Here is a 22,343-nt window from a genome sequence, read left to right on the forward strand (position 1 = left end):
GGAGCCTCGCGTTCGCCAGGCAAGTGCCCTACCCTGAGCTGCATCTCCAGGCGCATCTTTTTATTTTTATAGGAAATAAATGACTGCTTTAAAAAAACAAATGCGTCTCGCTAGTTGAGCGGCCCTGGTGCATGCGAATAAAGAAAAATTAATCGAAAAAATGTGGGAGAATGATTTGTTCCTCGAAGACACCAGGTATCCAGCAAGACAGAAGAAGTGCAAGGGAAGTACAGTGAGAGTCCTGCCCGGAGGCGCCCCGTCTGCGCAGTGTGTGTGGGAGCAGTGGAGCCAGCCTGCTTGGATTTTACATCAGCTCTGTTCCGGTGGACGAGCTTCGAGGCGTTTTATCAGTTGTCTCAGTTCCCTCACCGTGACGCACCTACTTCACAGGCTCATTAAGGTCACAGTGAGTTAAGTATTGATGATGGCTCCAGGTTCGTCTAAGTGTTTGCTGTAGTGATTACTGAGCCTGTTCTCCTAGCTTTTCCTCACCTTGGTTGCTTTATGTGTTGGCCCATCCCCTTGGCCACAGTCATCACCACCGTTCTTTTAAGTCTTGGAGGTGCAACGCTGCCCTAGGTTAAACGCATGGTATAGAAGCTTCTTACACAAACGCTGACTTGCTTGCTCTTATTCACTGTCTTAGTCTTAACCGCCTAACTTACAGCTCCATTCACCCACCCCCACTTTTTTGGTTTTTCCACCCTATCACAATGGTATCCAATCAGCATCACTAAATGATTGAATGAGAATACCTCTTCCGGAAATTGTTTTATCTGAACCTAACACCCACACAGGTGAAAGCTACTGAAGCTTCCGCCATTTACTGTACCTTTACCCTACATTCACACACGGGTAATGAGCCCAGGGTCTTATGTTTGCTAGGTAAGCAGTCTATCACCAACGGTATATACTCCAACTTCAAAGCTGGAAACATTTGAACAGCTGACACAGTTTTCAATTGTAACCAAAAATATTGAGATGTTGAGTATGCAATTATACAGCCATACTGATAAAAATTTTTGAATAAATAAAGAAGGGGCAAAGGGACAAATCATCCCTATAAAATAATTTCAAATTATATATATATATATATATATATATATATATATATATACATATATCTCACTCCTGGGATGTGAGGTTTAATTCTGTGAGTGTTTGTGTATGTGTGTGTGCAGGGCTTAGTGACTCACTTCCAAAGAAAAGAATATGGAAAAAGAAAAAATAACTTGGAGAAACCTGACAGACGATTTTAATCAAGCTTCTGACTAAAATCACTCAAAGATTCTCACTCGTCAGGCATGGTGACACATTTGTGTAATCCCAGCTGAGACCCTGAGGCAGGAGGGTTGCCATGATTTCAAAGCCAGCCTGGGCTGCATAGTGAGTTGAAAAACCAGTCTGAACTACATGGTGAGATCCTGTTTCAAAAAAACAAAACAAACAACAAAATCTTCAAAGATCTCACTTAACTGTGTGTGATGGTGCATGTTTCTAATCCCAGCACTCAGAAGAGTAGGGAAAGAAAGTCCTAAATATAATGAGCCCAGCCTACGCAACTAAGCAAGACCCTCCTCTCTCAGAAAAAAGAAAGAGGGCTGAGGTGCTAAGAAATTCTTTTTATATTGAACTATCAGGAAATCTCTCATATTATCAGACTTTCTTTCTAGAAGATCCCCTTAGTTACAGTGCATGAAACAGATCGGCTCAAGCCAAACTTGCTTTCCTTAGGTAAAAGGCTAGACTGGGCATGATGGTACATAGTTATAATCTCCGCTATTCAGGAGGCTGAGGCAGGCAGACCTAAATTCCAGTCCAGTTGGGGCAATTTAGTGAGACTCTGTCTCACAATAAAAACACTTTAAAATTTTTAGAAGAGCTGAGGATTTAGCTCAGTGGTAGAGTGCTTGCCTAGCATGTGTCAGGCTTCAGTATCATAGTAAGTAAATACATGGTGTAAGTGCCTCAAAGTCTGACTGTAAATAAATAAGTAGTACAAGCCCCGAAGTCTAACTGGTCCTGAGCAGTTTCACTTATTTTCTCTGAATTCCTATCAAAGTAAATGTATTAATCAAATCGTGTACCTTATCTTCTGGAGTCTTTGGTTAGTTTAACTCAAACATTACGAGTGAACCTAAGGGGAAGATGGAAGATATTTTCCTCCTCAACACTTTACCAATCCTAGAAAATTTGATAATCCCAGTGGGTACTTGCTTGCAGTATAAGGTCCATCAGGACACTGAAAGGGCAAATTTTTCCTTAAAGTTTCAAGTAAGTTACAGGAGCAGGGTTTCACTAGGTGGTCCAAACTGGCCTCAAACCCATAATTTTCTTGCCTTGGCCTCGAAAGTGCTGGGATTACAAGCATGTACCACTATGCATAGCTTGGATAAATTTTCTTAACAAACTGAGCCTTTTCAGGTTTAAAATTTACATTGAGGGACTCATGCCAAAAATGTAATGCTGCTAAGCAGTACAATCAAGCATAACACGAATGGGAATGCTGTAGTTTATTCTTCTTCAGGTTACCCATTGTCACTGTAAACCACCTAAGTGAATGGCTTGGCTTATTGTACTTTCTTGATATTTATCCCTTCAATGAAGGCTTTATAAAGGATATGCCTTACCTTACACCAAAATTAAGTAGTAAATTCAATAAACTAGTGAATATAGACTAAGAATTCATCGTGTGCCAGTTCCAGTTTTAGGATAAAATAAATAAGACACATGACTACTTCTGTCCTCATGAAAATTATATAATTAGGGTAGGAGATTCCATATGGCTTAAATATTCAAATGTGAAAGAAGAGAAGATAATGTAAATGATGTGATTCATTAGCTTCTGTGAGAAGAACTTTCTAATCATAATTCCCAAGCCAGAAACTACTGGGGAAAAATCTATTAGATTAAACCAGTAGTTTCCAAAATTAAGCATGCATGAGACTAAGGACAGCTTCCTGAACCCACCTTCTAAGTTGATAACTCAGCAGGTCTGAGATGGGCTTCAAAGATGTGAACAAATTCTCAGGTGAGGAAAATGATGCTGCACTGCAGAACACGGTTTGAAAACCTGCATTTTAGGCCACAATCATTTTTTAAAATGTCTGTATTGTTGGGGCTGGGGATTTAGCCCAGCAGCATAAGCACCTGCCTTGCAAGCACGTGGTTGTGAGTTCGATCCACGGTACCAATAAAAAAAAATAGAAAAAAAATGTCTGTATTGTCAAGATACTAAAATGAAAAGCAACAAGTATGAAATCACCAACAGCATATGAACAGCTCGTGGTGTAAGTTTGGAACATTTTTTCTGTACTTCAGAGTCCTCTTCTGCAAAGGGAGCTCATTTCATGCAATTTTGAGGCTTTTTCTGCCCCCTTTTCCTCATTCAGATTCTGTGAAGATGGATTCAGGTAGTAAATTTGAAGCTAATTGCACAGTCTCAGTTCAGTTTTCCCGCAGGAGCCTGTGATGCACACCATCAGGGACTACAGCAGGCAAAGTCACTGTGCTCGAGGAACTTAGCATCCTAGCAAACAAGTTTATACTTTTATCTGCATGGTATTAGGTTATACTCAATGATAGTTAAGGTTACATATACATATGTCATCCTGTAATGGTAAACATAAAAGTGATACTGTTTTTCCTGAAACTTAAAAACAGTGCAAAAGCATATTTCCTTTTCTGATATCCTTGACTATGGGAGTCAAAGAACTGCTCAGAAAGATGTAGAGAATAGAAAGTTCACTTACTGTACATTGAACACTTTCTGGAGGGCAATTGGAAATACTTATCAATAACTTCACAGATTTTAGAGATTCTATGGAATAAACAAAATAATTTTGAAAAGATATATAAATCTAGAAATATAGACATTCATCATAAACTTATTTGCAATCACATGGAAAATCTGAAAATGATTTTTTATTTGAGTCATTGGACGTCTCCAAATTTGGATTACATGAATTGGGTATCAGACAGTCTTTATGAGACAATCAAGGACCACTATGGTGGGGAAAAAGGCTGAAACAACAAAATAAACCCTAAGAGCCGTAACAGTTTACCCCTTTTTACTGTGGCGTATTTTTTCTCTACACTTAGGCTCTCTTCAACAGACTCCTCATGAGACTCATAAAACCCCAGGAAACAAATGTTTACACAAAATGCACAATTGTTTCCAGAATGCAGTGGTATTCGCCGGTAATGCCAGTACCCTGGGAGGGTGGGACAGGAAGACTGCATACTGGATACCAGACAGAGCAATCTGGCAAGACCCTGCATCAAAATCTTTAAAAAGTGGGCTGGGGATTTAGCTCAACGGCATAAGCGCCTGCCTTGTAAGCAGGTGGTCATGAGTTTGATCCCCGGTACTGATAAAAAAAAAAAATGAAAAAAAAATCTTTAAAAAGTGTTACGTGACTGACGACATAACAGGAAGGTTCTGGGTTCAGTCCCCAGTACGAACCCGGTGTGGTGCCACACGCCTACAATCCTGGCACTAGGGAGGCTGAAGTAGAAAGATTGCCACAAATTTGAGGCCAGCCTGGGCTACATGGTGAGTTTAAAGTCAGCCTGAGTCACAAAGCAAAACTCTGTCTCAAAAACAAAACAAACAAACAAAAAACCCAAACCTCTGGAGAAACCCTCCCCAGCACACACACACACACACACACACACACACACACACACAAAACCCCTAAAATGAATAAACCCTTTGGTTTCACATGCTCTTAACAGACTGAAAAAGTCACTGATTTTAGAAGCCGCACAACAGGATACAGGATTAGTTAGTTTCCTGGTAGGCTTGCTACAGACAACATCTCTGATATGTGGATCATGGCAGCAATTGCCTGGATTATTCCTAGAAGTCTGAAGGCTACTTTTGCTGAAAACATTGACTAGTCACATGCACTTACAAACATCTGATAGATGACTGAAATGGGATAAGGGTTTGGCACTCCTGTTCTCCTTTGGGTTTGTCCCCCTTTGCTATTTTACCCCTGAGTGAGATTCTACTTAGCTAGATATGTTGATCATTTATTTAAATAAATGAATAAATTTATTTGTTTGTTTGTGTTATAACTCAGGCCCTGGTATAAAATCCAAGGAAGCAAGAGACTGAAAATTTAGGTAGCACAGGCTTTATTTCCTGGCGATGAGTCTCCAGGAGCCAATTTGGAGACTGTGTCCCAGAGACTGAAGGGAGGACTTTAAAAAGAGGCTGGAGGAAAAGGGTGGGGGGAGAAACAAAGAAACCTGCAGAGCCATCAAACTTGTTGACCCGAGTCTGGAAACTGTATTGCTGTCCATTTAGCTCTGACAATCTAGGGAATTCCTGGTGTTTTTTAAATTACTCCCATCCTACAGACTGACATTATCTCGGAGTGGCACATCTGCAGCAATATTTGGAGAAGAAAGTGGAGAGTTAATTATCCCAGGACAGCTCGTTTTCACTAGTGGATGCAAAGAGGTCAAGAGTTACAAGAAGCTGAAACTTAAGTTTTATAAAGATCTGATATCTAACTCATTTGATGCATACAGAACAAAAGGAAAGCACCGATTGGGGTTTGGGCCATAGTATTTCCCGGTAATTTCTTTAAAGCTAAACAGTTCTTAAAATTGGGGCACGCTTATTTTATGACAGATCATCACCGGGTCGGGAAGAGGTCACCAGAAACCCAAATTCTTTATGGCCTAGATAGATAGGTGAGGGGAGAGGGAGGCAATAAGGCACCATACAGAACAGAAAACGGTGGTTATGTGTCAAGGTCAGGTCAAGGGTTAAACTCATATGCAAATCTCTCTGCACACAAGCAAGTTACTTTAAATAAGTGTAAATTAGCGGGCCATCCTAGTTTTCTTTAGCTCTTTAGCGGAGAATAGAGGCACCCAACAGTGATTAACAACCCTTGTTAGCTTGTTTTAGCACAACTTCTGTAGTTTGTAGAGGGCAACAATGGTTAACATATCAATTAGGTGAGATTCTTGCAATTCTTTACAGAGGAGAGTATTGCTCAACATATCAATTAGGTCACTTAACATATCAGTTAGGGAAAAAGGATAAAAAAACCACATTTAGTAAGCCACGTTGCAGGTTTGCTATAATACACATAAAATGAAGCTATTTTCTTAGAGTACAACAGTTTGTTGTAGACAGTGCCTCATATGTAGTTCAGCCAGGCCTTGAATTCACCTCAAACTCACTGCAATCATCCTGCCTCAGCCTCCCAGGTGCTGCAATTACAGGCAGGTGCCACCACACCCAGCCATGTTGATCAATTAACGATATATTTTTTTCCCATGGGCACGTGACACGTTCCTGTGGTAAAGCACTCAGTAGGCTGAGCTCTCATGATCTCCATGACTTTGAGGCTAACCTGGACTATATAGTAAATTCAAGGCCAGCTCAGACTATACTATGAGACCCTGTCTCAAAAAACAAAATGTTTTGTTCAAGACTGTACTACAGAGTTAACCTGGCCTACAGCCCATTGCAGATAGTATGTCCCCCCCCCTTTTTTTTTCACTTCATACTCGCAAGGCAGGCGCTTATTCCGCTGAGCTAAATCCCCGACACTCTCCCCTCTTTCTTGCCCCACCCTATGTTTTCAGCAGCTGTATCACAAGACCCTAACCCACAAGACTGGGAGGTTTTGGGCAAGGTGATGGTGCCAGTTACCCCAAAATTCAGTAATTTCTTGGACAAGTTGACAGTGACCACCTGTCCAAGTCTTGCATAACAGAAAACATCTTTGAACTGTGTCCCTGGCCAGTGGAAATTACTGGAATTTAGTTCACTCCAGCAAATCCACGAAAGACTGCTGCTTTCTTTGTTCTGTAAGCAGTTTATTCTTTTCTTGGTCAGCTATAACTTCTTTTGGCAAACTCAGTTCAGCTTAAGACACCCATCATTCATTCCCATAAAGCTGTGCCTTGTGAGGGTGTGTGCTCTTGTAATATCAGGCTTGATCTCATTTCTGTTTGTTCCTTGCTGCTTGTCACATAAGCACTCTATAAACCCATGCCAAAGATTCTGTCATCTGGTATCAGTTATAAGTAATAATGTAGATGTCTATTGCCTATCAAGTAAAAGAAGAAAAGCATTCATAACCTATCATGTTATATGGTTCTGTCTTGACTACATAAAATTAGAAATTAACAGCATTAAAGTATATACACTATATATATATGCAATGTAAATATTTGCATATAGTGATTTGAAAATTTTGGAGAGTATCTTTTTTTTTTCTTTTCTTTTTCTTTTTTCTGGTACTGGGGATTGAACTCATGACCGCCTACTTGCAAGGCAGGTGCTTATGCCACTGAGCTAAATCCCCAGCCCTGAGAGTATCTTTATATGTAGTCTGGTTTTAATTTTCAATGATAATATGTATGTTTTTAACTTTTATAAAGTATAATGGAATTAAATAATTCACACAAGTTATTAAAACTATCAAGCAATATCTTTATCTTCAGAACTAGCTACTTTATATTTTGGAAAATTCTGAATGAGTTTGTTTCTGAATGACTTGGTCTTTCCTGTTCCTATATTAACCCAATACATACATTTAAAAATTCAGGTTTTTTACTTTGTTGCAGAAAAATCAATAGCAAACAGAATGGAAGGCTTTTGTACTGAGGAATCTGGAAGGCAGCTTTATTGATCTTATGCCAGGGCCAGCGGGCTGGGGAACAATAACAGAATCCAAATCACCAGCAAGAGTCAGCTGAGTTCATTTAAATAGTTTGCAAGCAGGAAGTGCAAGGCGGGTGGCAGGTTATCACATGATTGATTACCTGAATTGAATTAAATCACATACTTCCAGGCAAGCTAATTGTAAATGGATTTGCTTAAAATGAATCATTTACCATAATGTAGGAATATCCTGGAGACAAAAGGGAGGGGATTTGAGTGGAGCAAGCAAAGTTAAAGGTGTCCTTGCCTGAGTTACTTTGTCCCAAACAAAATCCTTGAAGCAGGTTGTGAACAATATATATATATACATACATACATATATATATATATATATATATATTTTTTTTTTTTTTTTGTACCAGGAATGGAACTGACAACCTCATGCTTGCCAGGCAGGTGCTTATGCCACTGAGCTAAATCCCTGGCCCAACAATATATGTTCTTTTAACTAAGGGAAACACAAGTTGGAGATAGTTAAATAGACCCAGCACATTGTTAGAAGCAAAGCAGCCGGACTCAGACAATCAAGGCTGGCTGGGTTTAGCAGGGTGCTTACATGATAAGCAGCAAGAGCATAAGCAGAAGCCACCATCTGATTTTAACTTGCAAAACATGTCTATAAGTTTGCTATTTTATAACTATGCCATTACTGTTTTTATAATTGTGCTCTTACAACTTGAGTTATTTATTACTCAAGTCTGCACCTACCAAGAATAGATAAATCAAACAGACAGGGGTAGAAAAATGGTATGTGATTTCTGGTCTGAATTTTCTATTTTTATTAAAATTTATACAAATAAATGCTTAATATATTCACTAGTTAATTTCATCTATTAAAGTTACAAGGAATTTTTCTTGACCAGTAAGACTAGAACAAAAATCCTCAAATTAACCTAATTTAATGAAATTAATTATTCTAAAATGCTATAGTTAAAAAAATCCCTAGTCCATATGAAAAGTAGGAAAACAATTCTATTAAGTAGTAGAATTTTTTTTTTTGTCCTTTTCACTTTTATTGGTACCGAGGATTGAACTCACGACCACCTGCTTGCAAGCCAGGTGCTTATGCCTCTGAGCTAAATCCTCAGCCCCATATGTAGTAGAGTTTTATATAGAAGTCAGTTTCTTTGAGTAGCAGTGAGACACCCTGCAGAGAATACAGTAACACTGATCATGATGTTCCACTCATTGATTAGTGAACTAGGGTTCACTAGACCTGGAAAGGTAAGGCTGGCTTGAGGACAGTTCAGAACAGGTCTTGCTCTCCCCACTCTCTGCAGAAGTTCTTGAGTTGCAGTAATTACTGCTCCACCCTGAGTTATTCCTTCAGTGTTTTATTGCACAGCTTGGGGCTGACAAGAATACCTTCTATATACAGTTGCTTGTCCAATTTCCTGATAACCATGCAATTTTAAGTGAGTGATTACAAGGGAATAGAGAAGAAGCATGCTACCTCTCTGCTTACCCCAGTTCTTTACTATGCAAGTTTTGTTTTATATGAAACAAGTACCTTTCTAGGCAACAAAACAATGTGTTCTACCAGCTCAGATTAATTTTAGATGATTATATTCAATCTGCAAAGTTATTAACTTTTCACCTTAACTGTTTTCTCTTTTGAAATCTTTGTGATTACTATGTCACCTATCTTAGTTTGAAGATTCTGTTTACATTTCTTTGTATTTTTAAAATAACATTTTTGATCATTTTCTGACTTGTTACTATTTATTCCCTTCTCCCACCTTGGTTATAAACGTCACATATAGGTATACTTGACATAGAAGTTTCAGAACACAGAAAATGTAAAGAAAAACATTAAAAGTTCCCATGGCCCCACTGTGTAGAGATAATTCCCTCAACAAATACGTATCTAGCAGACAAGAATTTCAATTCCCAGCTGCAGCTTACGGGAAATACCGCCAAGTCCTTGCTGCCCTTGCACTGTGCAGGCCAGTCATTGTCTCAGAGCACGCTTCTCTACCCGCTTTGCTGTCTTAGTTCTAGCTCATCTGTAAGGTGTCATCCTCTCCCACCTTCTTATTCTGTGTTTTAGGAACCAAACTCCATCATCTTCTATTTTAAGATTCACCTTCTCAGTGCTCCCCACTCTCCACACACGCTCATACTCAGGGTGGAACTCAGTGGCACCTTACCACTGAGCTATGTCCTCGGCCTTTGATTGTCTGAGACAGTCTTGCTAAATTGCCAGACAAGACTCAAACTTGTGATCCTCCTGCTTCAGAGCTGGGATTACAGGTGTGTGCCATTGTACCCGACACCACGGAAGAGGAATAAATAAGTTAATAGCAAGTCAGAAAATGGTAAAAACGTTATTTAAAAATATAAACCATTAGAAACAAGTTTTCCTGGAGTAGTGCTGGGGGCAGGAATGTGCTAATATTTTATTTAATTTAGCTCATTCTCTTATGAAATCATGTATATTTTTAAAGCAAAACTGGAGCCATCTTGTCTATACTCTTCTGTATATTTTCCCCATTAACTAAATTGTGAGCATTTCCCCATATCCTCAAACATGGACAACATATGGAATTCTGTAGGGATTTTTCAATTTATTTAATAACCTCTTTTGCAGTTGGACATTTCTGGCTTCTCAGCATAGCATGCCTGTAGGATGCTGTGTGTTTAGCTCTAGATTTGTCTCCACGGGCAGGATACTCATTCTCTTCTGTGGCATCAGAACATGCTCAAGAACACACTATGCATCCTCACATCCATCCCTCAACTACAGGAGTTTCTTTAGCTAATCCATTCTTCCAACAAATTCCTGGCATCATCTTCCTGAGTGCCTTCCCTGATGTATCAGCTCTCTGCATTGAGCTCCCAAGTCATCCTCATCATGACACATATGTTGCACCTAGGGACATTTTCTGACTCTAACCTGTAAATATTTCAGTCCCTTTCTATGTAACCTGCTGAATCTAGTACAGCTTTTGAAGTTCCCATGGAAAAGATGGTGAGAGGATGGAGAAATAAAGCAGACAGAAAGCTGAGGTCAGGAGGAATCTTCTCTCCTGATGGGAGGAAGAGACTGCTCAACCTCTGCAAGTATATTTATATATGTTGTAGTTTAATGTCATGTGATATCCTTTTTGCCTAGCAACCTATTGCTTGGATTGCCTCAGGAACTCTTTGTTCTTGGATAGCCCTTCTCCTTCCCCTGCATGTCTGATCAATTTCCAGCTTCAGTGGTTCCCTACAGTAGCCTACGCTGGCCTCAAATTTGTGGTGATACTTCTGCCTTAGTTTCTTGAGTGCTGGGATTACACCACTCTTGGTTGCAGAAATGGTTTTTGTATGCAAGGCACATAGATATCCCATACAGTGCATCTGACACAGATGTGCCATTTGGTACATCTGCTCCAAAATATTGCAAAGACATGAATTGTAGCCCTATGGGGGGGGGGGAGAGGAGACTGGGGATCGAATTCCTGACCTTGCACTTGCCTCGCAGGTTTTTATACCACTAAGCTAAATCTCCAGTCCTGTAACCCTATTATTTTTATACATTATCTGTTTGAGTACATACATTGCTGTTTGCGTATATACAGATTTTTAGGAAGGATTTTGATTTACATGTCCCAGAACTGCCCTTTATTCCATTCAATAGCAAGGACTTTTAACATTTTTCACCTAATAGAATCAGTGCTGCTCAATTTTCTGAGTACTGATCTTACAATCTTGGCCTTCCATTTGCCAGGTGAGCTAGTTGTAGTTGTTTCTTCAGTTTGAGCAGGCATAACATGGACCCTGGTAAATTCATCTTTCAGCTATCATTTACCCTGGTAAATTCATCTTTCAGCTCCTTTCTAGCTATCTTCCTTATCTTCCCCATGATAACAAGTATCTTTTCCTCAGCATGTTTTATGGAAATGTTATGAGATTTAAATCTTCCTTCTTTATAAAACAATCAACTTACATTTACCAGATGCTATCCTTTTTCTAGATTCTTGAGGTTTCTATAGTCAGGTTCCCATTACTAGATAACTTTCATCAGGTTAATTCTAGACAGTGTTTTTTTTAATTTAATTTTTAATTTTTATTTTAAAGGGGATAAAATTAGACACAACAGAACAAAATAGGACATAAAAATATTTATGAGATGTAAATTTCAAAGCTAGAGCACTTGAGATCTTCACTATCATAATGTCTCTTGTTTTCCTCCAAATAGTGGTGCATGTCTTCACATAGAGAATTCATACAAAACAACATAGTGTAAAACTGGTCCGAACAGAATGAGGAAGGCGTTTTAGGTCTTCAAAACCAGACAACAGGGAAGTCACTAATGGCTGTCATAGAGTCTCTCATTCTCTTCAAAATAGCTGTTCATACTTTCATGTATATTGAAGTTCAACAAAACAAAACAGGCAGCAGGAGAGGAGTTGCTTGGTGTCCTGGCACTCCAGGTCCCAGCATGGCACAGGTCCCAGTAAATGCTGGTGGCTCCCATCCTGGGCCACCGCTGTCTGCCACGCTCACAGCTGCTCATGGTGTGTGGGGTTTGCTTTCAAGCTATTTCTAATGAATTGACCATTTCACTGCCCAAGTTCTGAAATGGCCAACAGACCATAGAAAGACACCTCTTTAGGCTCCTGCTTGAAATCAACAGCATTAAGAAGCTGCCAGCCTTGAGTCAGGGCCAGTAGACAGTGTTTAATTGAACCTGTTTCTTGTCATTTTCAATGTAAACTTGAGACTGCATTTGGTTTGAGAACAAAGGACCATGGTAAGGACATCATTTCTTTTGTATTTGATGTAATGCTTGCATATATATTTGGTAGATAAATGTTGCATTAAACCTGTTAGTTTTTTGAAGAGTGTGGCAAAATTCTTTCAGCATATTCAGATTTATTTACTTCAAAATAAAAACCTTTGGTTGTAAAACTCTTGGTACAAGAAATTTGGGTCACTTAACCATGGTATACTAAAATTAAGAAACCATTAAATAATGGGGAAATAATGGTAGTAGTTCAGATACAGTATGGAGGGGATAAGAGCTAAGATTTCAGAAACTGAATTGTGATAAATTAGTTATGTGAGAGAGATAGGGAGAAGGCACCCATGATTTATATAGCTGATGGGTAGCAGTTCATTCCTAAAGAGATTTCTGGGAAGAGCTAGGCAATGTGCTAGATGCCACTGCCAATTTTTTTCTCATTGTATTCTTCTTCTTAGTTTTCATAAAGATCTTATTCTCAGTTAGTACTTCTCTACTTTTGGATATAACTCACCTGTTTCTTAGTTATCACCAGATTTCAATTCTTTTTTGTGTTTATTTCTCAGATTAGTATGATTTGAATTTAAGTACTATTTTTTTTTTTTTTTGAGACAGGGTTTCACTGTATAGTTCAGGTTGGTCTTGAACTATGTACACAAGGATGGTCCCAAACCTACAGTGATCCTCCTGCTTCATTCTAGTATTGGGATTACAGGTGTGTATCACTACTCACAGATGAATTTGAATACTATTGAAGAGCACAGATAATCACTTGGCATATGTTGATTCTTTAAATGGATGATGCTTGCGATTATAACCTTACCCCAGTGGGAAAATTACTTTAAAAATGAGCCTATCCTACCTCATACCAGGAGTAAATTTAAGTAATGAATTAAATATTCTTTAAAATATAAAAAAAGGAAACTGAGTATTCTTTTGTAGGAAATTAACTTTGAAAAACTTAGAAGAATAACAGTTGATTACATAAAATGATTAACTCCTGTACATATAAACACAGCATAAATAAAAAAGAAAAGACTGGGAGGACTCAGCAAGCCAACAAAAGTACCAGTGATCTCCCCTACAACCCAGAGGCCCTTGGTGGGCCTATGAGAATGTGAGTGAGCCAGCCTCCCAACCAGAGGACCCTGACAGAGCACAGACGAGCCCTCATTTCATGCAGGCTGGTCAGGCCTATAAGACACTGAGTGATACAGGAGGCCTCTGGAGGGGCTGCATGCCATGAAGGAGTGGGTCTGGTGGCCTAGAAAACTCTGAAGCAGCAGCAACAATGTAAGCCAAGGGTAGGTTCACATCAGTACTCATAGGCTAGTCAGGCTGAGAAGAATTCAGGACTCACCCAACTGACCCTGCAGGAGAAATTCAGGTGACTGGCCTCTTTCTTACTCTGTGGGACCCAGCAACTGGGTGAATGCTAGCCACACAATAGGACTCAGACTAGAATGCAGATGACCAACAGATGAGACTAACGTGATTAAAAAGAATGAAATATGAATCACGAGGTGAAAATGACAAGATGGAAAAGGAAACTGCAATCAGACCTCCAGCTCATTGAGAAACAGGAGACATCAGCATAGACAAAATTAGAAGACACTCATCTGATGTTTCTGAAAAGATAGCAAGTAAAGAAACAAATCTGAGACTATAGAAGAAATCAGATTAGAAATAATTTCCAAGGTTAAAAAAATGACATCCTTAATGAAGGAATTTCTCAGAATAGCTACAGAAAATAGATTTTAAAAAATAAAGAGGATAAGAAAATGATGGAAACCTTGAATGAACAATAATAGGAAAGAAATAGAATGCATAAAACAGGCTCAAAGAGATACCTAGAAAATCAAAAATTTCATTGAAAGCTGGCAAAACCACCTAAATGAAACTGAAGATAGACTTTTAGACATTGAAGACAGGACCATGGCTAGCAATTACAAGAGGAAGATCTCTTAAACATAACAAGGGATCATGAAGTGGGAATTCAACAGCTCCAAGATGATGCAGAGAGAAACAATGTAAGTCTGATAGGGTGTCAATAAGAAGCAGGAGTCAACACAAATAATATATAAAAAACTATTTGCAGACTAATAGAAAATTTCTCAAGCATGAAACAGAATCTGACATACAGAGGAGTGAGGCATATAGAACTCCACCCAGCCATAACCAAAATAAATCTACCCCCAGAAATATACTAATCAAGATTCCCAGAATTCATCACAAAAATAGAATATTAAAAGCTGTTAGAGAAAACAAACAAATCACCTATTAAGGAAATTACATTAGAATCATAGCCAACTTCTCTACACAAACCCTGAAGTCAATAAGAGCTTGTAGCATTTCAAGTCCTGAAAGAAAACAACTTCCAACCCAGACTGATGGATCCTGGAAAACTATCAAAATTAATGGAGAAATAAGATACTTCTATGACAAAGAACACCTGAAGAAACTCATGACCACCAAAGCAACCTTACAAAAGTACTGAAAGGTATTCGAGCTAGAGATAAAAATTCCAAGAAAATCATCAAAACAAAATCATAAGGAATGGTAAGCAAATAAACAAAGGAGGAAACCAGGGAACCAACAACAGGGAAATATCATTATAAACATAAATCAGTGCATGAATCAGTTATAACTATCAGTGTAAATGACTTCAGTTCCTCAATCAAACGAAATGGATTGGCAGAACTGATGAAGAAACAAGATCCAACAATATGCTGTGCACAAGAAACTCATTTAACTGTAAAAGAAACTCACACACTGAAAGTCAAAGAATGGAAAACAACCTTCCATGCAACAGGAACCCAGAAAAAAGCAGAAGTAGCTATTCTATTTGCAAGCAATGTAAACTTCAAACCAAAATGACTGAAAAAGATAAAGTCACTACATACTTGTTAGGGGAAAAATTCAAGAAGAGATAACAATCATAAATATACATGCAAATCACCAAATATGGGAGCATTCAACTATATAAGACATATTAATAGACATTAAAAAAATCAATAACACAGCTGTAACAGGGGAACTGGATACATCATTGTTGAACAGATTAGAAGATGCAGAAACAACTGCAGACACACCAAGTCACCTGATCTTTGACAAAGGTGCCAAACACATTTACTGGAAGAAAGATAGCCTCTTTAATAAATGGTGCTGGAAAAACTGGCTCTACTCATGCCAAAGATTAAAACTAGACCCATGTTTTTCACCATATACTAAGCTAAAATCAGAAAGGATCACAGATCTTAATACTAAAACAGAAACATTAAATCAGCTGGAAGAAAGAGTAGGTAAAACTCTTGAAGACATTGGTGTATGAACAAAACCCAGATTGCACAAAGAATCAACAACTGGGATCTCACCCTACTGAAAAGCTTTTGCACAACAGAAGAAACCACCAATAGAGTGAAGAGGAGAAAATGTTTACCAACTGTTTCTCCTATAAAGGGTTACTACAGAGAACATATAAAGAACTCAAAAAATCAATCCTCCCAGATTTAAAGACCCAGTTCAAAAATGGGCACCTGAGATGAACACACACTTCTCAGATGAAGAAATAAGAATGGTTTGTGCATTCATTGTTTGATCATTTTTTTTCATGTCTATGTCTTGTAATTCAAGCAGTTTCTTTGAAGACAACAATATGTAGTGGGAGATCCAGAGAAGAAGCCATGCCCTCTGGTAAGCCAGCTGCTACAGGCCCTAGAGGAATGCCCCCCACCCTGTGGGACACCAGCCACCGGCCCCAAAGAGCAGCAGCTACATCCCCTGATGAGCCAGCTGCTGCAGGCTTGGAGAAGAAACCAAATCCCACCATAAGCCAGCAGCCACAGGCCCAGAGGAGAAGCCATAATCCCCCATGAGCCCACCCAAAACAATTTCAAGAGACTAGACACAAAAGAAGTTAGAGGTCACATGCCTGAGGTTTCTGAAATGATGGCAGCTGAGGTGGGGGAACACCTTGGTGCTTATTTCATTTGATTAATTTCACATGCCTGTATTTTACCCAGAACAAGTCTGATGGACATAGACATAGAAGAGGTTGGAGGCCACATACCTGAAATTTCTGAGATGGAGGCAACTGAAGTAGACAACTGGGGGCTTGAATTGTTTGATTAATTTTGCATGCCTGTGCCTGGTGGTCAGAGCAACTATTTGGAGAATGGCAGTGTGTAGTTTAGTAACTATTGTTGATTCCCTATTGTCTTGTTTTTGAAATTCAGGATTGTTCTTATTGCATAGTTTTGGTTTTATTCTCTTTAAGATAAAAATTTTAAAAATATGCAATATATTAACTATCGTTAATCTATTATTTTGTTTTGAAATTCTGTACCATCATTTTTATTTTAAAATAAAAAACTATTTGGAATCTATATGACAAAAGGTACATAACGATTGTATCAGTGTAAAAGCTCTTAATAGGAATTCAGTTAATAAATGAACTAAGGTATAAATAAACCTAGTTCACAAATGTGGAAATAAAATAATAAACAAAATATCCAGACATCTAGTTGTCAGAAAAGTGTAAACTATTAGATTTCCCTTTTATTACATTTTAAAATTACAAACATATATAGTAAGCAGAAGAATGCACATTTAACAACAAAGTATATCTTAAAATTTTAATTTAAAATATATATTATTTTGGAAAGTAATTTAGAATATCATGTAGTAACAAAGCTGCCCATCAACCTGGAAATGGTTGAAGAAATTATAATCCAGAGCAAGGGATGTGCAAGCATGGGTGGAAGGGTGAGATGTTCAGCTAGATAACACATTCTTATTAAAATAGGAAGGCAGGGTGACAACAGAATAAAATGTAAGGAAAAATTGCTGGGTACAAAGCCATCTATTTCAAGTATGTAAGAAAGACCAGGTGTGACGGTACATGCTTGTAATCCCAGCACTCAAGAGGCTGAGGCAAGAGGATGGCCACAAGTTTGAGGTCAGCCTGGACTATACATAGTGAGTTCAAGGCTAGCCCAAACTACATAGTGAGACCCTGTCTCAGAAAAACCAGGAAAAAACAAACAAAAAACTCTCAAACACTTCACATATATACCAGAATAAAACAAATCATTCACAAAAGAACCATCAAAATCACAATAATGGCACATGAGCAGTTTGTGTTTCAAGTGACTCTTTCCCCTTTTTGTTTTTCAAACATCCTGAAATGTGGTATGCTGCTTTTGTTCTGAATCTGAGTTTAGGAGCAATTGGGGATAATTAGGAGGCAGGGTGCATGTCCTGCAAGGCCCTAAGTTTAAAGTTCAGCAAAAAAAAAAAAAACAAAAAACAAAACCCAAAATCAAACAAAAAGGACTTTTTGAAGGAAACTTGGTTTAATATTTTAAAAGGCAGGTTAAACTGAGAAGTTTTAAAATTGTAATACATAGAGCCAGTTCTGGATGAAATAACTTTTAATCTCTCTCTCTCTTTTTTGTCTTTTTCCTTTTTATCGGTACCGGGGATCGAACTCACAACTTCCTGCTTTGCAAGGCAGGCGCTTATGCCGCTGAGCTAAATCTCCGGCCCACAATCTCTCCTCTTTTGCAGTTTCCTCCAAGGCTTCACTAAGGACTGACTTTGCCCATTTCTTTTTTTTTTTTTTTTTTTCCTTTTTATCAGTACCGGGGATCGAACTCACGACTGCCTGCTTGCAAGGCAGGTGCTTATGCCGCTGAACTAAATCCCCAGCCCCTGATTTGCCCATTTCTAAGAGGAGGCTCTAAGGACGGGGTGCTTGTCCACACCAGCAATCTCACTGGGAGACTTGGAGAGTGAGGGAGGAGGTTCCAAGCCCAGCCTGGCCAACTTAGTGAGACCCTGTCTCAAAATAAAACTTAAGAAGTAGTTCAGTGTGAAGATTCTGAGTTCAATCCCCATTTTAAAAAATGAAAGCGGTTGTCTTCTTCAGGCCTTGGGAGTTTCACTCCTGACAGGACCCAAACTTATTCACACTAAAGTGAACTGCTCATTAGTGCATGTGTGGTTCTCCTGAAATTTGAGCCTTAATCAGTAACCGTAAGGTGAGATTCCAGGGCTCATTCAGGCAGTGAAGGAGGTGCGTCCCAGGATCACCAACAGGTGGTCAAACTACCATGGCAAAACTCAAGCCATGGTTATCAACGCTAATAATTTGTAGATTAATAACAAAATGGTAAGAAACGGTAAAATATAACGTTTTACAAAGTAAAGCTGGAAAGTCTTCGAAAGCAATGGTGCTTGGCTCTCTCAATATCCCTAACTCGGCAGTCATTGCGAGGCTCCGGTTTTTTTTTTTTTTGTGCCTTTCTTTTCTTTTAAAGAGATTAAGACAAAAGAGGACAGAACAAAGCAGAACAGAACAATGTGAGCAACACAGTACTTCCAACAAGACAGCCGGATATTAATAGTACCTACCATAATGTCTCTTTCTTTGAAATAGTTGAGCACATCTTCACATAAAATAGTATCAAACATAAAATAGTATAAAACCATTCAAGAGAATGAAAGTATTACAGGGCCTTCAGTCCCAAATAACAGAAAATGAACAATCGCTACTAGATTATCTCATTTGCCGCGGAAAGCTCCGGTTCTCTTTAAACCAGGCAGGAGGAGCGGAACTGCCGGCCGGGCCCAGGCCTGGAGGGACCGCAGGTCCGGCGAGCTGAGAAGCCGGACTCCGCCTGGCGCCGGAAGTCGCCCCCGCACTTCCGGTGGCGCCGGAAGCGGCCCCCGCACTTCCGGTGGCGCCGGAAGCGGCCCCCGCACTTCCGGTAGCGCCGCGCTCTCCGGGCACTTCCGTCTCAGCGTGCCGGCGTGGCAGCGGGATGGCGGGCGCCGGCTTGCGGGCAGTGCTGGAGCAGCGGCTTGGCGCCCTAGACATCCGCACGGAGGTTGTGGAACACCCCGAGGTGAGGGTTCCGCCTTAGGGTGGCCGATGGGACAGCCGGCTTGAATGAGGGTCTACTGTACCACTGCGGGCGTGGTCGCCAAGGTCAGGAGCCCTGGGTAAGGTAGGGACAGAACGTCGCCTGCAGAGCATGTCCCGGGCCCCAGAGTGCCCAGGGGACCCGACAGGCAGAGCAGAGGCTTCTCCACTCGGCACCGTGAAGGTTTCTACTTTGAGTGATTTTGCAACACATTTAGTCAGTGAACCAGTCTACATATGGAAATCGCGCGCATCCCTCCCCGGTCTGGGACGTCGTTTGTGCTCTTTATGCATAGACGAGTTCCTAGGCGGTGAAGCTCCCAAGTGTCACACAGCCTAGGTACTGAGGGATATTGAGGATGTGGGTCTGTTGTTTCACTACCTTTGTGGTGTATCAGTTTGTACATTATGCTTTTGCAGTGTGGCCCCCTACCTCCCCAAGGAATACAAAAATGTATATCCTTTATTTTTGGACAAGATCTTGCCATGTAGTAGTGTGGTGTCTACAACTTATGCCTCCTTCCATGTTAGCCAGCTTCCTGAGTGCACAGCCATGCCTAACTTTTAAAAGCAACTCCACATACACGCCAATGTATCTGTCTTAGTACTGGGGATCAAGCCCAGGGGCACTGTTACCAGTTACATCCCCTATCTTGAACTTTCCACCCTCCTGCCTTAGGTTAGCACCACTATGCCTGGCTTATCCTCACCTTAATAAACTTTAACATGCTTTACTACATTAATCTGAACATTTGCAGATATTTCATGCAACAGCAATGTAACGAGTGGTGCAGTCATAAACTTAACCTAAATCTTGAGTGACACAATTATGGCTACAATGGTTACCTTTAGAGAGTGTCCCTGACTTTTACACATTTATCACAACTGTATTTTCTCTCACCTTTCTCCTGTAGTCACTACTCTTCTTTGTGCATACTGCTAAATATTTTCATGTTTTTAACGTATTAATCCAGGGCCTTAATTCACTGTCCTCCCTACATTTGTAGAGTGGAGGTTGTCACATGTCTGGATGTAATGGAATGCTAAGTAGTAGTAGCAGTGTAGGGCTGCTGTACCGTTTTCAGTACCAAAAGTTTAAAAAAATGTTTTTTAGAATACAAAGGCTTGGTTATTCATATTCAGTACACTGGAATAGAAAGAGAAATTGAAGTTCTGAGATAGCAGGAGTTCATAGTTAGTTGGCAATAAGCTAAATAGTCTGTACCAGATACTCCCTAACATTGCAGTTTTTACCCAGCAGACAGAATGCAATATGAATGTGTGTATGTGTGTGTGTATATAAAATTTCTAAACTTCTCATGTGGTTATTTTATAGGTGTTTACAGTTGAAGAAATGATGCCACATATCCAGCATTTGAAAGGAGCACATAGTAAGAATCTTTTTCTTAAAGACAAGAAGAAAAAAAGCTATTGGCTGGTGACAGTTCTTCATGATAGACAAGTTAATTTAAATGATCTTGCCAAGCACCTAGGTGTTGGGAGTGGAAATCTGCGGTTTGCTGATGAAACAGCCATGCTAGAAAAACTAAAAGTTGGCCAGGGTTGTGCTACACCCCTGGCACTCTTCTGTGATGACGGAGATGTGAAATTTGTTTTGGATTCTGCTTTTCTGGAAGGTGGACATAAGATGGTATATTTTCATCCAATGACCAATGCTGCCACCATGGGATTGAGTCCTGAAGACTTTCTCAAATTTGTGAAGACAACAGGGCACGATCCCATAATACTAAATTTTGATAAAAACTGATTGGGCTGGTAGGGGGTATGGAATGGTAGGTATAGCTCAGGGTCAGTGTTTGCCTAGGCATGAGCTAGCAAGCCTCTGTTGATTCCCATCACAGTGAAAGAGAGAAAACAAACAAACAAACCCAACTGGGGTAATGCTTAAATTTTTTTTAAAAGAGTAAATTTATTTCTAAAAGGTATTCTTCTTACAATTTTTAAAAAGAATTTAAATTGGTGACTATCACGAGGAGGGGGACTGAGTCTCACTATATAGTTCAAACTGGCCTTAAAAATCACTGTGTAGCCTGGCTTGATTCAAACAGTTCTCCTCCTTCGTCAGCCTCCTGAGTTCTGGGATTATGGACATGTACCACCATACCTGGCTGGGGGACGTTTATCTTTAAAATGTGTTTCTTAAAAAGATGTAGTGAGGTAGTACTTTTAAGTTTGTCCAGACATTCTGTCTTCTATCTCTGAGAACACCCCTTCATCATAGGTCTGCTCATCAATAATTAGGAATGCTTTTAAGATGAACTAATCTGTACTTTCAGTGTTCTGTATATTTGAAAAAGTTATAGACTGTTCTGTATAAAATTTTACATACGATAGCATATATAATAGGGAATAAAAAAGATGTATGAATATACTACATTGTTGACAGTGGTATTTTTGGGAAATGAGGATTAAAGATAATTAAAATTAGCTGAGGATAAATATATTATTGGGTGTTTCTTTATAAACCAGTATTTTTCCAGTAAAAAAACATTTTGCTTTTTTGAGACAGGGTCTCACCATGTAGTTTAGACTGTCTTTGAATTCAACCAAATAGGTAATGTAGGCTGCCCTTGAACTCATGGTGATCCTCCCACTTCAGCCTCCCAAATTCTGCGATTAGAGGCATGTGTTACCATGCCTGGCTTAGTTTAAAACTCTTGTAATTTTAATCTAGAAAACAAACTAGGATGGAAAATAGTTATAATCATAGTATTAAAATCACTTTAACACTCAATAGCATAATATACATTATACCAATAAAAAAGTATTTGTTTAGTTTTTGTTCAGAGGTTAAAAATGAATGTACTATACAAATGTTTTCTATCCTTACCTATTTTACTGTTCCATTTCAATATTTTTACCCTTTATTTATGACATCTGAACTAGGAAAATACAGTCATTTGTTTTAGAAGCTTCTTATTAAACAATGTGAAAAGTGAGAAAGTTTGGTATTTTTCACTTACATTCAA

General features: G+C 39.2%; 1 protein-coding gene and 1 non-coding gene across 2 annotated transcripts; one reads left to right on the forward strand and one right to left on the reverse strand.

The window, feature by feature from the left end:
• Positions 1 to 12,217: 12,217 nt before the first annotated feature.
• On the reverse strand, positions 12,218 to 12,354 carry LOC111756081 (small nucleolar RNA SNORA2/SNORA34 family). The gene has a single exon (XR_002790578.1). It is a non-coding gene; the product is annotated as a small nucleolar RNA SNORA2/SNORA34 family (small nucleolar RNA).
• Positions 12,355 to 19,182: 6,828 nt separating this feature from the next.
• Positions 19,183 to 21,745, forward strand: LOC100714659 (prolyl-tRNA synthetase associated domain-containing protein 1). Its single transcript, XM_003467502.5, has 2 exons — positions 19,183 to 19,336; positions 20,690 to 21,745. The coding sequence occupies exons 1-2, from the start codon at positions 19,253 to 19,255 to the stop codon at positions 21,119 to 21,121; spliced, it is 516 nt and encodes a 171-aa protein (XP_003467550.1). The 5' UTR covers positions 19,183 to 19,252; the 3' UTR covers positions 21,122 to 21,745.
• Positions 21,746 to 22,343: the final 598 nt, after the last annotated feature.

This window comes from Cavia porcellus, unplaced genomic scaffold (assembly GCF_034190915.1).
Source record: "Cavia porcellus strain 051 isolate PalLab524CR breed Dunkin Hartley unplaced genomic scaffold, mCavPor4.1 scaffold_18, whole genome shotgun sequence".
In the NCBI taxonomy this organism is placed as follows: Eukaryota; Metazoa; Chordata; class Mammalia; order Rodentia; family Caviidae; genus Cavia; species Cavia porcellus.

What these genes read in the sequence shown, in the direction of transcription:
- LOC100714659 (XM_003467502.5), top strand. Translation starts at nt 19,253, where the DNA reads ATGGCGGGCGCCGGCTTGCGGGCAGTGCTGGAGCAGCGGCTTGGCGCC. An exon ending in AGGTTGTGGAACACCCCGAG is followed by an intron (nt 19,337 to 20,689) that starts GTGAGGGTTCCG and finishes GTTATTTTATAG; the next exon opens with GTGTTTACAGTTGAAGAAAT.